Raw genomic sequence first — 18,068 nt, forward strand, 5'->3', positions numbered from 1 at the left:
AATAATAACAAAGCATACTTTTATGGCCATACTGTCATGAAGCCATTTTCAAAATGCGATAGAATGATTATTTTGTAAATGAATTTAGTATTGTGTTATTATCTATTGGTATCTTTTTAAAGTTACATAACTTGGAAAAGAAGTCAAAATATCAAAACATTAAGCGGTTTAAATTTTGTGAGACACGGAAGAAAAGTTAGATCTCAAGACTGAAGAGTTTATTTGGTTTAAGTGGCGTCTGAGTTTGACATTCTTAACCAAAACTTTGTTTTATTTCACCGATAAAAGTGACGAGACCAACAAATACATTACAATATGTAACTATGTAAACATGAAAGATGCCATCCCATCCTTTATGTCTTGAAGCCAAACTTGTAAATTACAGCTGAACATTGAAATAAAAAAGTATTGTAATTTTACTTAGATAAAAATACAACAATGAAAATGATGTACAATTGTTGGTTTATTTACAAAAATAAATAAGATAAATCCATTTAATCCACAGATAATTCTTTAATATAATACATATTTACAAATTTTACATGGATGAATCATCTAAAAAAAATCGCTGGCCTTGAGTCGTTTGGGCTGATTTTTGGGGGATGGTACAGGAGATGGAGTTGCAAGGCCCAAGGGCGTTTTGGGGGTGCGGAGAGGAGAAGGGGAATAGCTAGCCCTCAGTGCTAAGTCAGAGTTTCTTTGTATGCCTAATTTTGTACAGGCCAGCCTCTGGGCAGCAGGAGACATGCTCTGGAGACGCTCTTGCGGTGTCATAGAACCAGATAGACGCATGGACGGTCTGTAATAATAATAAAAACATATTAAATGATATACTGGATATTGCTTAGAATGAAAGTATTTTCTAAATTTTATTCGTAAAAAATTGTCATGAGACGTGCACTATGATATTTCTTATATTTAAGTATTTGTCAGCAAATCTGAAGCATTTATATTTTTAACCAATTATATATTAGACAAAAATCACTTATTGATCATATGTGAAAAAGTAAAAATGTCAGAATGCCAAAATATATGTAAATGAATTCTTCAAAAATTATGTGAAATATTTTAATGTTAAAAAAATCCATTTATATAAATATTCACTTACTAATATATAATAATAAATAAACAAAATTCTCCCATCATCTGTAGTCTTAATTTTAATTAAAATAGGAATAAAAGTTGTACCAAACCATTTTTAATCATTAAAAATTGTATACAATAATAAATATTTCTTAAAAAATATCACTGACAGTTAATTATTCTTATAGAGTAAAGATGATGCAGAATTTAATAAAATATAGTATATATAATTTTGAAGACAAATAAATAATTTAAAAAATTGTTGCAATGAAAATTTATAGTTTACGTTAAGTATTTTGTAACTTTAGTCAAAATATTTAACTTGATAAAAATCAGGGGGGAAAAAATCCTTCTTTTCTATATCGATTACTTTGTATTTAGAATATCAATAGAATTATCTGATAACATTTAAATCAAAATGCTTTTTGTGACTAATTAAATTTTATTTAGACATTTTTGATTTCAAACTTCTATGGGAGAATTTGCCATTGTTTTAATATGTTTACAAAAAAAAAAAAAAAAAAAAAAAAAAAAAAAAAAATTAATTTTTTTTTTTTTTTTTTTAAATAGGAAATTAACCAATCCACAGTTATGAGAAAAAGCTCTCACTTCTTGACCTTTGAATCCTGTATACTAAAAGTTAAGTCAATATCCATCGAAATATTTTTTTTTTCAAGAATTTTTTAAAATTGTTTCTTGGCTCAGATACCTGCTATGTCCAGTTAATGTCTCATTCTTTTCTTCTGCAATAGAATTTCAAATCCTTTCCTCTTATTAAATATTGATCTTTAGTCCTTTTATTCTGCACATCCCTTCGAGTTTGTGTCTAGACACTGAATTTAAGAATTTTCTTCTGGCAACCTTATAATCCAATCAGCACTTTAAAGTTTTGGCAAAATTTTATTTCTTGATTATTTTGCTTCCTGATTTAAATAAATTTACATATTTAGAAGCTATTGTTAGGATTTTTTGGGAGACCTTTGGAGACATTCTGGCGACTTTACAAAAAACATCATTCTAAATAGATCCATGAAAAAGTTTTGGTCCACCTGATTTGGTTGAATGAGAATAATCTTGATTATCTGGCAGACTGCCTTTGCTGCCCGAGGTTACAGTTGGGAGTTGAATTCTTCCTTAATAGAACCACTGAATTTGTGATATTGAGGCTTTTCAAAATGCATAAAGAAAACAGGATTGCTGTTGACTTTCTAGTGACAATCTTTCTTTGATCTCTTTCCAAGAGTCTTTCTACTACATTTATCTTAAGTGTTGTCAACTTTTATTGGCCAACTGCAAAAACAGACATGCCATCTGAGAGATCTGACAGGAGATATGTGGTATAATGACGCTGTCATTGATGTAACATCATTATGAACGGTTAACTCCTTTCTTTTCCTTGCCCATCATATGTCTATTACTGCAATCTAAAAATAGTAATCTTCACCATGACTGGCCCTCCAAGAAGAACCATAACAAGGAGATAGTCGGATGCTATTGTATACTCATTGCCTGTTAAATAATCAGTAATCTTGTGTAATAACTTCTATTCTGATATCTACACTTCAATAGTGAATTTTAATTTTATCATCAACCAAGTTCCTTTTATCATTTAGATTTTCAGATTTTATTTTGAGGAACTATAAATTGTTTTTCCATAACTTTTTCTTTTTGAAACTTTCACATCAAAGGGAATCATAATTATTTAAACATTTTGCTGGTATATCATTATCATGTGGCCAATAAATTTTTAAATTGCATACATGTTTCAGTAACTAGCTATAAGTTTATTATGAAAGTTTGTTTATCAATTAAGGTATTTATCATGTTCATAGAAGTAGCTGATGTGTTGGGTGATTATATGTATACCGATTTAAGTTAAAAATCTGTTTACATTCTTATTTCATGCATTTTTGTAAATCACAGTCATATCATGAATTGTAATGTTAGTGATCTTAAGTAACCCAAATTAATTTGAACTGAGTTACAAATTGAATATTAAGGGTGTTTTAATTTGCTCATAGAAGGCTTAGTTTGAAATTTAAATAAGAGATTCTAAGATTTATATTTAAAAGATAGCTTTAGTGACTAATTAGTAAATTTTAGTGTAAATAATTAAATGAAAGGGAGTAACGTTTTGAATATAATATTACCATGATATCCACATGAATAATATTTTTCTTTATGTTGTATTAAAATAACTGCAAGCAAAGGCCAAAGTTATCTGTCTGAGGTATAATAGTCCAGTTATACAAGGTGAACAGTTAAGTTCTTTTGAGCCTTTAATATTTAAAATAGTGACTGATACAATTATGGATACCATATTTGTAACTATAATTCTGTTTATCCGTCAGGAGAACATATCCTGCTAAATGTTATCATTTACAGCGGTTGGTAAAGAAACAAGAAAGTAGAAAGAGTTCATTTCAAGTAGGCAAAGGTTCCTTCAAGCTTCTTACTTTGGCGCATTTAGCGCCAAATTGGCCATATATGGCATTATTACATTTAATTTTTTAAAACAAATTGGAAAATATAATTACCAAGCTCAAAATTATTTGAATACTCAGAATCTTGAAAATATATGATATCTCTGCCATAGTATGCAAAGAACAAATAAGTCAAATGGAGAAACAGAATAATCAATTGTATGTCAAACGATTGTAGAATAAGAGGGGGAAAATCAAATAAAAAAAATTTAAAGTAGAATAAATTTGTGCCAAAAATGTAATTATATTCATTTCATTTGTTTTAAATTCATGTAAATAATTAACACCTAATTTTCCAGAACAAGCACAAGTAATTTAATTTGCTATAAAAATGATAGCATAATTAATAGTAAATATTTCACAATTTTTATAAAAGGTTGTTTATATTCTAATATAAAATTAAATGTATATTATTAAATTACATGAAGCCTTTTTGAAATTTATATTTATTTTCTCTAAAGTATATACTTTCCAAAATACAAAATTAACAACTATCAAACTATAAATTTTTAGATTTAAAAAAAAAATCTGAATTTGATATGTAATTTATTTTAACTACACATAATCCTTCTAAAACATAATTAACTTCACAAAGGTTAAATGTAAAAATATTTGAAATTTTTAAAATAATTCAAATATTTCACAGACCCTGGAGTTTAGCTACAACTACGACAAATAACGCTTTTAAAAAAAATTATTTGAACATCACATTACATTATCTCTATGAAAAAAAGATTTAAAATTTTATTTTAAATAGTATTCCAGATGACGACAGATTCATTTTCCCAGGCTATAAAAAAAATCCCTATTAATTCAAAGAAAACATTTTTTTTTCAAGAAATGTCATTTCAAATAGTAAGTATGAAAAATCAGCTTTACTTTTCAATGAATATCACTACTCCTTAGCAGTGTAGCAATAAGGGATTCAGGTATTCCTGAATTCATTTTATCATTTTGTGGTTGAAAATCTTAACTCCCTTTCTCACTCTTTAATCCTTTAATTTTTCCTTCAAAATCCATTCAATGTCATTTCAGAATAAATATCCAAAAGTTTTGTAACCCACTATCTTATCATGACAATGACAGTATACGAGTAAAAAAAAAATCTCATTAAATATTCTAATTCTTTTAACTCCCTTTAAAGTGGGTAAGTTTTTAGTTTCTTGGAATTAGTGGAATTCTAAAAAGTGGGTCTCATTGCTCAAAAATAGGAACTTCTTGCTTAATGTTACTTCAATGTTGTCTACGGTAAATAGAAAAAGTACTTTATTACTTTTTTTTATGCTAAAATATTCATAAAGTATGGTTATATCTAAAATAGAATTAATTTTCTAAATACTAAATATTAATAAATTCTTCAAATATAAAATAATTTTTTAAAAAGTCAGCTGGTTATTTCTTAGCTTACATATGAAAATTTAATTACAATCTTTTGAATAAAATGCAATATTTTTAATGTTAATTGTTAAATTATCTCATAGATGTTAACATGATTACGTTTGAAGCACTAACTTACTGCATACAGCACTGAAGTAAATGGGTTGGACCCCAATGGTTCCAAATTTTTATACCATGTGACCCACTTTTTAGAAACCATGTCCAAAAGTCCCCACTTCATTTTTGATGCATCAATATTTTTCAGAATCTAACAGTACACATTATTTCCTAAAGAGAATGGGCCAAAAAGAAACGTTTATGAAGGAAAAAAAAATATATATATTTTTTAAAAATATATATTAATACACTGATGAAGATTTTAAGCCTACATTATGTTTTTACAAATTGTGGGAAAACATATTCATTCATGATCTTGTGATTCACTAAAAAATTGATTTGTGACTTATAGTTTATTAGGAACCCCAGCTATATTCAATCATAATATAAATGCTTTCTATACGATATAAAGCATTTATTTTTTATAAAACAATTATTACTGTATGATGATGAAAAGCAATAGTTAAAAAATAACATATAAGTGTCTGGTAGCAAATGGAAGAAACTCAAGTGATAGATTTTTAATCAGCAGTCTAATAACAGCAATCGTTTTTTGGAAGTACTAGAGATACTACCATTGATAATTTAAATTTTGTGTAAATAGATATAAAAATAGAGTAAGTGTCCCCAAAATGTCATAAACAAAAGAAATGACACTATTTCCAAATTAAAAAAAATTTTAATTTTAGAGGAATCAGAAGCAAACATCACTAATATTTATGTTCTCACAACAATGAATGTCATTATATAAATAAAAAGGACCTATCATATTATATATTTGATAAAGAATTATTTTTATTGTTAACTGATGTTAAAATTATAAAAGTAAAGAAAAATGGATACAACTGAAAAATTATGTTCAAGGAAAGAATTTACCATATAGTATTTGACAAAAATATTATTCACCTGAAATTGGTAATTAAAATTACATATAAGTGCAAAATTTTGTTTAAAGTGGAAATTCAAATTCTTAAAATAACAAAAAAAGAATAGCTTCTTACTTCTGGGAGGCAATTGGTTTTCTGTGTTTTTTTGCTGCTTTGTCAGCAAGTGAGTGGGCTATCCTCTCTCTCACAGAGGGCTGTGGAATTTTGAACTGTTGTCCGCCAGGAGTCTGGGGTAGAGGAGTGTCTCCGCCATCTAGGCGAAATGGTGTACCCTCGATTTCACCCCAGGTAAGAAGAGGCGTCTCATTCACACCTGTTCAATAAAAATAAAAGAGTATTTAATTCTCATGCTTTTACAACTTTTAATAATATTCAAAGTATCATAATAAAAAAAAGATGTTAATAAAAATTATTTTCAGCAACTACATTTCATACTAATTTTTTTTTTTGCTGTTTTTCCATTCTTTCCTATCTGCTGGTAAATTACAAAAATAAATTCAATTTTTAATAACATTCTAATATAAATAACAGAAATAGATTACTTTAAAAGAAACAATAATAATATTATAGAATTAAATGAATGATTTCTTTAGAAACTCTTATTTAAAGAGGGCGATTTTTATGTCATCGTAGAATTCTGAAAATTTATATTTTCAACAATGCCAGGTTAACTGCTGAACTAGTTCCATAAATTTTTATGTTTTTCTATTCAAACCATCATAACATATAAATATTTTTAACATTTCTAAACAGTAGAATGGCAATATTGAAAAGTGGCAGACATTGTATTTTTGAATTACATTTATATAATACCAATAAATGCATACAGAGTCAATTTCATAAATGGATTTTTTTTTAATGCAGGCAATTTCAAAACATAGAAGTCATTAATAATTTTTACACATCTTTCTTTCTTTCTTTTTTTTTAATGATTATAATACTTTCACAGCATATTTAAACATTCTAAATAAGATACAAGTTTTTTAAAAGCATTTTTCCAAATTTTACACTAGATATAGCAAAATAAATAATAAAATTTTATCAATTAAAGAATGGAATTGTGCTCCATTCTTTTAATATTTATATCTTGTACAGGACATATGTGTACACTGATGTTTAAAAAGAATCAATTAAATTTTTTATTTGAGAAAGCTAATATCACTTGAAGACATAAAAATGCGCAGAAATTTTTGAAAACAAATTTAAAAACTAAGCAGTTAATATGGTAAGTGCAAAGTCCATTTTCACACCCTTTCTAGTTTGCCTGTAATATTAAATTTCTTTGGTATTCTGGCAGCCAGAGTTCTATGTAAAGTTGCGATTGCATGCATTTGGTGTATTATTTTGTGATCCCTAGATTAAAATTTCTTAAATGTATATTATTAATCAATAAACAGTCAATTGGACTTATATTGTCACGTAGGTACTCTAGTGAGGAACTCAATGTCACACACAAGAAATAGAGCTAAACCAATTTATTAACTCAACTCTGAATTGAGAACACAGTGACTGACAGATCTTCTGCTTTTATACTAACAGGGAAAGTTCCAGAATACTTTTCTGGAGACAATAAGAAAAGTCCAGAACACTTGTCTGGTACACTAAAGAAAGTTCCAGAATCTGCTGGAACATGAAATAAAGGGAAAAAAAATCAAGGAATTAAATATTTACACAAACTGTGTATCGCATTGTCTCTAGCATGATTCGAACTTACGATCTCTTAATTATGAGATCAGTGCTATGATCATTCGGCCATGGATGGCTTTTCAATGTGTCAATATGATCTGAATAAAAAGTAGTCATCAGTGACTGACATGGTGCTTCATATAAAATATTTAAATCTTTGAAAATGCTAAATTTAGATTCATAAGTATTTGAATTGCAGATTTTTTTAAAAAATAAGTTTCTCTCAAAAATTAGTTTTCCAAAGAACATTTGGATTTTTTTAAGGATGTAAGAAAAGGCCGAGGAATGCAAACCTATCCAAAAATATGTAAGAAATAATTTTTAAAGTAAACTTTTAATTAATAGCAGTATTTTAACACTAATTTTTTTTACAATGGATGAATTAGTAATTTACAAATACATTGCAGATCATTTAATTAAATAACATAATAATAAAATGTTACTAAAGTTAATACAACACTATGCCAAATAAGAAATGTAGACATATTAATAATTATTTTTATTGTTAACAGAAAAACATCCATTATTATTACTCGAGAGATCATAATTAGTTTAAAGTAAAAAGTGAAAAATCTTTCATCAAATGAAAATTTAAAAAATGCATTCTCTTCTTTTAATCATGGATGGTGTCTAACACCAGCTCTTTTAAGAATACAATTAAGAAAAATATGAATTTTTTCTAGAAATAACAAAGTGAAATTCAATCAAATATGTTGCTTATGCTATAATAGGTGTAAAAAATATAGTTTACTTTTGCCTCATTAAGTACATGGTGAATTGAGGTATGAGAAACAGCAAATATTTTCCTTCTGTTTCTTGACAGATCACACTAAGAACTGATTACAAAAAGTCTAAAATATTAGGATGCCCCAAAAATGTGAAACAAGTATTTATTTCTTTAACAATTGTAATTAGGCATACACTTCCAGTTGGAAAGTTCAAACAAATAAGGTACTCAAAAGTATAAAAACCTTTAAACCCATTGAGATTCCTACAAAGTAACAGTAAAAAATTGCTACCCCCATAGGGGGAAAAAAACCCTAATAGTATATATATTTACACACATCTATAAGGATTTTGCTTATAAATCAGTGTTACAACAAAATTTTATGCTTCTATTTATTAAATTTTCTGAGATCTTAAAAGGCAAATTTATCGACCTGAACCAATTAACCACCCTCTGATCTGTATTTTTTGTAATTTTCTAGCATAATATAGATAAAATGAAAGAATATTAATAGGGTAAGATCAGGCAATAATAACAAATTTATTAACTTTTTAACTTTTTTTAAAATGTCAGATGACACATTAATTGAAATGCTAAAAACTTTTTAAAAATGAACATTTTCAACACCTAGTCAAAGCTGTGTTCTTTTAAAAATAATTGTGCATATGCAATTAAATTCATCACTTGTATAACTGCATTAATTTTTAAAACTTATATCAAATGTTTAAAAAAAATTTCAGACATATCAGCATATTGATTATTTATATAACTGCAATCATGTAGTTAGCATAAAAATTAAATAATATTTTCCCTTCAAAACAAAAATAAATTATGATTTATTATGTTACACTTTTACAAATTTTAAAAATTTACCTGCTTTATGAAAATGTCTTTATAGAATTTTCATTACAAAAAACTTTTTTTAGGTTAATAAATTTTCCCAATTAAAGAAAAAGAAACTAAAGTATATCACGTAAAAATTTTTCATAATACATAAATTATTCTTTTTATGATAATTAAGCTGAAGTACAGCAAATCTTTTACTAAGGAACTTAAGCAATTTGTTTCTAGTATTCTTTTTCATACATACTAAAACATCTAATTTTACTTGTTTTTTTCCCTCAATTTTCTTTGAATGTTGAATTTGTCTTCTAAATACTTGGTAAGTCATATCACTGACTCTCCGACCTGCCTGAAGGCACACGGATAAAGAAAATTGAATGATGGACCACCAAAACCAATAACACTGGCGGAAACTATGGTTGAGTCCTAAGGGCCATCATCGGCCTTGGTACAACGCTTCCCGAAGGAAGTATGTTCCATCATTGATGGGAGGGGCCAAATCCCCCATTTTTTTGTGTACCCTCCAGGATGGTGAGACCCAACCACCATACCAGAAGCATCTCATTCTCTTTTTGAGATGCCCCCCCCCCAAAGGTTCTAAATACTTGGTAAAAATAAAAAAAAAGGAACTTTTTAAAGCCAACCATTTTTATCCCACTATTATTTTTATTAAAATTTTAAAAGAAAATTAATCAATCACAATCATAGTTGTTTTTTTTTAATAATTATACTAAAAAGTACAATGAATCTCTTACTGTAACAAGTAAATTAAGAAGCAATTCTATCAAGTTTACATAAGTGTTAGCAAATAATGGAAAAAGCCTTATAGCCAAAAGGCTTAAACAAACAGAAATATGGAAATACCTGGTTCTGGCAAAGGTGTGCCAACAAATCCATATCCGTTAACCTGTGGGGATTCATTAGGCAAGATCTCCTTCCCATCAATGCCCACTTTTCCCTCTTTCATTTTGGCCTGGTGAGCAGCAGCCTCTGCAAGTGCCTCCTTATGGGCCTCTGCTGCAAAGGGAGCACCTCCTTCGAATCGAGTACCTGAGTGGTTGATCTCCTTCTGTCCCACAGCTAGACGCTCTTCTGCTGTAAGCTCAACACCTGTGGTAGTGAATAAACATTGTTAATGCATTTGTGGACAGTAGAAATAAAAGAATAAACAAAATGACAATTGTTAATTTACCAGGTATTCTTATTTAAAAGTACATAATAATTCAAATAAATTATGGCTATATATAACTGAATGCTTAGTAATGTGGCTAAGAAATTAGAAGTTAAAGCACTCACACCAATTTGCATTGTTATAAAAATGAATGGGGAATCTCATTCTGAAGATGATTTTAAAGATGTAAATGTGTAAAAACATAAGATGAACATTTTCATGAAGCAATTAAAGACATTCCATATGGTGGGAACATTCTCCTGTTTCTTACTTCAAATAAGCAGAATATATACAAAAACGAGATAAATTAAATTTAGTTTCAAAATTTAAGACTATTGAAGAATTCTTTTTTCCAATTTTTAACACTTGTAGATTGAGAGATTACTTTTTTAGTGAATAATGACAGTTCAATATATTAAATATTTATTACTTTCTATAGCACATATGAATCAATGCTATAACTAGATTTTATGGTAAAATGACAATCCACCTCGATTTTCAAACTATTGCTTTTAATCTCTCTCTTCTAAATATCTATATCATTACAAGTAAAAAAAAATTGAGAAAATCAATATAGATTATAGAATTATGTAATGAAAATTAGATATTCACACAGTTTCATATTTAAATATCTCAAAAATCTTATTGTCATATTTCTGAAAACCAAGTTTTTAAGAAATTAACACTTAATTCTTTCTATTTTTAATCATAAACGAAATTTTATGACACTAGTACCTTAAATATAGCATAAATGAAGTCAACTGACACACACACACACACACACACACACACACATATATATATATATATATATATATATATATATATATATATATATATATATATATATATATATATATATATATATATATATATATATATATATATATATATATATATAATAAAAGATAAATGAAGTTGTGCTGTAGAGTCATATGAATAAAAATGCAATCATGATGATGAGGGGAAACCAATTTATTTTATACCTGGCACTAATATTATTTAAGATTAAATTTATTCTTATAATATTATATTTTGTGGGCCCAAGAGATAACCAATAGAGAAAAACTCACAGCTTTATTTCACTAATAAAGATTAAAAAGTAAAGGTGAAACTCTTTATGGGGTCAATATGGAAAATTATTGTTAAATGAAACTGCAAGAGTGGGGAGTAAAAAAAATGCCTCTGCAGCATTTCCAGATAGTTGAATTATTAGGCCTAATGGAATATGGAAAAGTCAATGCAATTCAGAAATTAAACTGTATCTCTTGGTTAAAGTTACGAATGAAAAAGAAGATTAATTAAAGAAACAGTAGATTAAATTTATTGCATTCGCTTTATTTAAAAAATATTTGCACCAAAATTTTGTCAAATTTTTTTTTTCTGTTCATCAAAAAACTTGGAAAAAAAGATGCTTTAAATAAAGAGATGCTTAAATTTTAAAATGTGCTAAAATGAAAGACACAGAGAGTGAAAGTGGGGAGACAAAGCACAAGATTGGACTTACTTCATCTATTTTTGATAAAATCATAAATATAATAAATATTAATTTTATTTAATGAATGACAGAAAAACAAACAACACAAGAGATTACTGGTTAAAGACACTACATTTTTTTAAAATTAAGAAATTCTGAATTAAAAGCATTACTTTTTTGTATATTCTTATTTCTTTATCTAATAGTTCATTAAAAGCAATATATATTTCCAACCTACAACATTAAACATCTTGAGGCATCATTATCGAATATGAAAGGAATTCCGATAAATCATAATTACAATTATTTAAAAAAATTTACTTAAAAGCAGTCTAAATAGACAAAGTAGTAATAAAAATTTTAATAATTATAGAATTGTAAAAAAAATAAATTACATAACTATAAATATTAAAAATTACAAAAGGCTATAAATATATCAATATCAGATAAAATTGAACATCAGGACAAAGGTAAATATCATTCAAAACTCAGTCAGAAATAGAAAAGGGGGGAAAACCCCAGTAATTTATTTTTACCATTAATACAAAACAATAAGAAAACATCCAGGCAGCAAAAACAATAATAATAAATGAATTGAACTTACAAAATTTTTTAAACAAATTAATTATAATAAATTCACCTTCAAAGCAAAGAGAATAAATGAAACCACAAACTATAACATAACGGAAAATAAAAAAAGAAGGGAACAAATATGATCCAATTTATTATGAAATTGAAGAACGCTAGTTAAAACAGACTTGTGCTCAGTAAAAATTTCAAAAGCGAGTATTTCTCATTAAAATGAAATATTATACATGTTAAGATGGGATACAAGAAAAAAATATTTCTTAAAAAGAATTGCAGTGTTTTTTAATTCATTTTATAAAAATCAGTAAAAATAAAGTAAGAAAAACCACAACCATTGCTCTAAAATAGCCAAGAAATTGCACAGAATTTGGAGGGGGGGGGGGGAGAACAAGAAAGGAATTGATGACACCAACAAACATAGGAGACCAGGTAATAAGGCCAAACCATGGAACCAATACTTAAGTGTGTGTACAACCTATTTAGGAAATGTGCACAGTCATCAGGAGGAAAATATAGATGAGGATATAAGAGAAATAATTTTATTACATTTTCAATTTTTTTTAAAAAAAAAAAAAATCCAAAAGTGCAATTTAAGCTATACACAGTTTATATAAAATTCACAAGTGTTGCTATTAAACACATTTACAGGCTTAAGAATTGTACTTAATCTGCAACATTTTTGACAACAGGGTTTTGTGAAGCATTAATAACTTACAGATTTTTACATACATTCTGAATAATGCAGGGGTGTTTGTGGGACCCCAAAAAAATCCCCTGAAACTTTTACGGACTTACTACCGACATTTTGGAGTTTCGAGAAGGGGGGGGGAGAGAGAAATGAAAAATTACAATTATGAAGTACTGAATGACCTAATTATAAAAGTTCAATGAATTACTTTTTTTGCAAAATTAAGACCTTTGAACCCAGGCCACGTGATCGCACATCTGGTCGAACGAAGTCTCTCCCTTTTTTTTCTGCCACGCCTACTTGTCGAAAAGAATCCAGAAGAGAATGTCCGAGAACCGGGGGAATGAGTCATAACTCGCAATAAGGAAAGAACAAAAAAGAAGTTTTTTCCCCCTTTTCACGCATTATCACTGCCTTTGGAGAAAGAAAGGAAAAGTTTTCACTACACACACTGATATTGCGTTTTCTGCTTTCAAAGCAAACAAAATTACCCAGATCAAAATAAATAATTCATTATTATTCCTACTTCCTTTTGAACGACGATCCCCGGAATTTCCGGGTATCGAAGTTCAAAATCCCCGGAGCACAAACACCCCTGATAATGCAATATGGTCAAATGGAAAATTTTTCACTAGTGCAGCAGTCTAACTGTTAAAATGCATTTAATGAAGAAGAAATGGCTATTGGTTTTTTTACTTTTTGTTTTGTGTTATAGTCCTTCAAAGAAAAAAAAAAAGAGCTGTTAATTAAAGAAAAGAAAATGACCAATTGATACAAAAAGACAATAAGGGATGAAAACATCCAAGGCTTACCATCAGGAATATACATAAGAGCATTCTTGTTTTTATAGGCCCATGTCACTAGTTCTGGTTTTTTGAATTCTGGTTCTGAACTGGGTAGAGCCAGCATATTTGTCACTTTCTTGCTTTCTTCTTTCTCATCTTTGTAAAGCCATGGGTACTTCTGTCGGTGAGCTTCATCTGAACGCTCCATCAGTTGTTGAAAGGAGGCGTTGTCTTCACTTGTTGTTTCACCCAAAAATTTATCTAGACTGGCTTGGCATTTTTCTGGCTTCTCTAAACCAAATATACAATTAAAATGATTTTTTTTTTTTTAAAATATTCAAAAAGAAGAAAATATAACATAAAATAGTATATAACAACATTATATATAAAAGAACAAAATAAAATGTTCAATATTATGTTTTTTATATTCAAAAAGAAAAGAAATGTAACAACATGTTAAAAATGCTACATAACAACACAATAAATATATGTACATAAAAGAACAAAAGAAAATGTTTTATGTCATTATTTAATTTTTGTAATTCATTAATTATTTAGGTAATCATTATTAATTATTTTATTTTTATCTTTTAATGATTGTTATTTAAATTGATAGACACAAATAATTATTTTTTAAATTACAATGATTACAAAAATGTTTTTAAAGTAATCAGGGAAGAAAAGAAAAGGGGGGGGGGGAGGTGAGCAGTCCATGAAAAATTTTCTGGGAAATCTAATATAAATATTTCAATACAATAAAGAATTTCTGTATTAGAAGGAAAAACAACAATTCATGATGGCAATGTTTATAAGATGTTGTTTATAAGTAATAATTTACACGACTGGGACCTATTAATTATTTTCAAATCTAAATCTAATAAAAGTAAAAACTGCATCACAATGAAGAAAATTCATACTCATATCAAATGTGCCTTTACAATATAAGTGGCATATAACTACGCTAAACATTTACCCTTTATTGTATTATTACATAATAACTCTGTTTCAGATTATGTAATAAACAATTTATCATCTGATCATTATATTAAGTGAATTGATATCACAAATATAAGCAACAAAGATTTCTAACAGCACTCAGTTATCTGTTAAATGTTAGAAAAAATAAAATATTACCTGTTGATATAGGAAGATTTATTTCTGATTCTGCTCTTGAAGGCGAATCTATTGGCTTTATTTCAGGTGTCTCAAATGTGGAAGGAGTGAAAACTATAGATTAAACAAAGATACCAGTTAAACCAAAATCTAAACAGAGTAAACTCTAAAACTATTTACATTAATAAATAGAAAATAATGAGTTTTGAGAATAGTGATATTGTTAATCATCGAAATGGCTAAATCAATATTTGCAGTTTTTAATGTTCAAATTTAAAGCAGCAGATTCACTTTTAATTTTCAAAATATAGGTCGCAAAAGTTTTATTCAGAACAGAAATATTAAACTCTATGTAAAAAATTAAACATATCCATTTTGAAATTTATCAGACAAAAATAATTGACTACTTAAATGTACATTTAGTTTTCTTCAAATTTTTATGTTTTATAAATCTAAAATACAATAAGAATTTAAAAAAAGTATAACACAGCATTTTTTTTTTTTTTTTTTTGTGCAGATGCAAACATAGGTACTTTGGGATAATCCTGTCAACCTATCAATGCTCGCAAAAATGCGCCATTCCTCGGGAAATGAGCTAAAGGATTGACGCATTTTTGCCAATCTTTTGATTCTATCATAAAGAAAAGCAATTTCCAAAATAAACATTATTATTGCAAAGCTACTTTTTGGCGATAATATCGGGTTTGGCGAAAATGGTCGGCGGGATAATTCCAAAGACCCAAAAATAATATGATATCCTGTCAGCACTTTTGTATTTAAGAAAAAAAAGTAGAAGTTCTGTCAAGGCAATTCAAAAAAATTAAGGGAAAAAAAAATTTCATTTGGGTGATACAAAAAACAAATTTTTTTTAAAGAAAGCATTCAGTTTCATAAACATGGCCTTTATCAGAATCAGAATCCGAGAACATTCTAAGAACTAATCATGTAATTAACATTCTTATGAAAAATATATTTACGTTGCAAATTTTTATAAAATCTAACACTAATGATTCTTCTAACTAATGTGGCAAGTCAACTCTTTAGGGTTAAGTACTTAAAAAATTAATTATAATGCTTTTGGAATCAGAAACAGATTAAAAAAACCAATTACATGATTTGGGAAGATAATTTATTGAAGTTACAAAATGCATATTTATAAACTTAGATACTAAAAATAACTCTAATTGAATATTTTTTTAATTCTATCTATTGATAATAGACAAATATTTCAAAATAATATTACCCAAAAAACTAGATTCATATGTTAAATTTTCTTACAGTATGTTCTCAGAAGATATTTAGATAACAAACACACATATACAAGCAGAACTATATAAAACGACTTAAATGATGAAATCAAAGTTTACTTGTTATCAATTATTTTTTTCACATCCACTGTTTTATCTAATACTTGCAAATAAACTTAGCATTGCTTGGGATGAAAACATTTTCTTATCCTTATTTAATAATAAATTAAAAATTAATAAGATTCCATATCATACATAAATAAAATGGTAAATACATATTTAATATTAGTCTTCTATGTAATGATAATATGGATATCAATAAAAAAATCTTTTAAATATATAATTTATTTCAAAAATATAAAGAACTTGTATATATTATAATACACAAAAACTTTCTTATTGTCTGCACTTTTATTTTTAAGTAAAATGAGAAAATCAATTACATAAATAATTATTCAATTCTTGGGACTTCTTCAAATACAATTTTTCAAATACTTCTTCATACAATTTTTTTTAAAAAAAAATTATAACATTTCTTTTCTATCTTAATTTGTTAATAAAGAATAATACAAAATATATGTAATATTTTCATTCAATAGGGATAAAAAAATATAGTTTTATATGAATGAAAAAACTTTTAATTAATAAAAAAATTAGCTATTTAATAAAGGGTCTCAGAATCTTCCATAAATTTCACACTATTTATAAGAAAAAGTTGGAATAAAAAAAATTTAGATTTCTGCAGAGGCAGATTATTTATGAATACCTTCTTTACACAGTGATTTTATAAATCATTTCTGTTAAAAAAAACGATTTTCAGATAATAATCTTACCTGCACTTCTCTCTGACTGTATTTTAGAGCGTGTACTATCTGTCAGTCTGTATGCCAGTTGTATTTCTTGAATTCTGGCGATATCTCCTTTCTCCATGGCATCCAAATATGCATTCTGTGCTTTCAATTTAGGAAGATCAGGAAAGAAGTCACGCGTGATAATCTTTTCCATTTGCTAAAAAAATCAAAAAGACTTTATTTTTAGATTTGAACCGATACATTTAGATACCACAAAGAGTACGTTTGAATGAAAACTAAAAAAAATATATTACCGAGAAATGGAAACATATTATTTTTAAAAATATATCTTGCTGAATATAAATTTATAACATACGAATTTCTCATCTTTAGGCGAGTGAAAATAAATTATCACTTACTTCTGTATAATCTTCTTCTGATAATATTTTCTTCGCTTTTCGTTTTGGATTTGAAACAACCATGTCCTTCATTTGGTTAGAACTGATTATAGATTGATTAGTTGACCGCTCAATATGCTTCAGATTTTCCATTTTAAGACGAAAATTGATTAAAGTATTAGGGATAACACAAAATGTTGGTAAAGACTACAACATTAGACACAAAGTGACACAAAAAAAATCAAAACAACATTGCGAAGATGTTTACAGGAAAGAGAAGTAAGTATTGCGCGTTTGCGCTTGCGTCATGAAACAATGCATTGCCAGTTACATTCTACAATTCGGCAACCTTTATAGTTTTCGAATTTCAATCAGCTCAAATTGTAACGGTAAATCAAATAAGCGAGCGGATGCACTAGAACATTTGTAATTTTTTCTTTCATTTCTTTATTTATTTATCTTAATTTTTTATGACAAAGACTTTATAAATAAATTTTTTATAGAATAAAAATTTTAAAAATTCTTCGCTTGACGTTCTTTTTAATCTGATTTGAACTGAATTATTTCAAAGCTTGAGGAATTGATCAAATTTCTTGAAAGCAAGAAA

General features: G+C 27.2%; 1 protein-coding gene across 1 annotated transcript; it reads right to left on the reverse strand.

Annotated features, from left to right (window-relative positions):
- Positions 1 to 480: 480 nt before the first annotated feature.
- On the reverse strand, positions 481 to 17,751 carry LOC129957619 (splicing factor ESS-2 homolog). Its single transcript, XM_056070038.1, has 7 exons — positions 17,483 to 17,751; positions 17,106 to 17,280; positions 15,047 to 15,139; positions 13,940 to 14,203; positions 10,068 to 10,313; positions 6,062 to 6,260; positions 481 to 799 (listed from the first exon to the last, which is right to left on the reverse strand). Exons 1-7 carry the CDS (start codon positions 17,612 to 17,614, stop codon positions 556 to 558), a joined length of 1,353 nt encoding a protein of 450 aa, XP_055926013.1. The 5' UTR covers positions 17,615 to 17,751; the 3' UTR covers positions 481 to 555.
- Positions 17,752 to 18,068: the final 317 nt, after the last annotated feature.

Source organism: Argiope bruennichi, chromosome 11, assembly GCF_947563725.1.
Source record: "Argiope bruennichi chromosome 11, qqArgBrue1.1, whole genome shotgun sequence".
Lineage (NCBI taxonomy): Eukaryota > Metazoa > Arthropoda > Arachnida > Araneae > Araneidae > Argiope > Argiope bruennichi.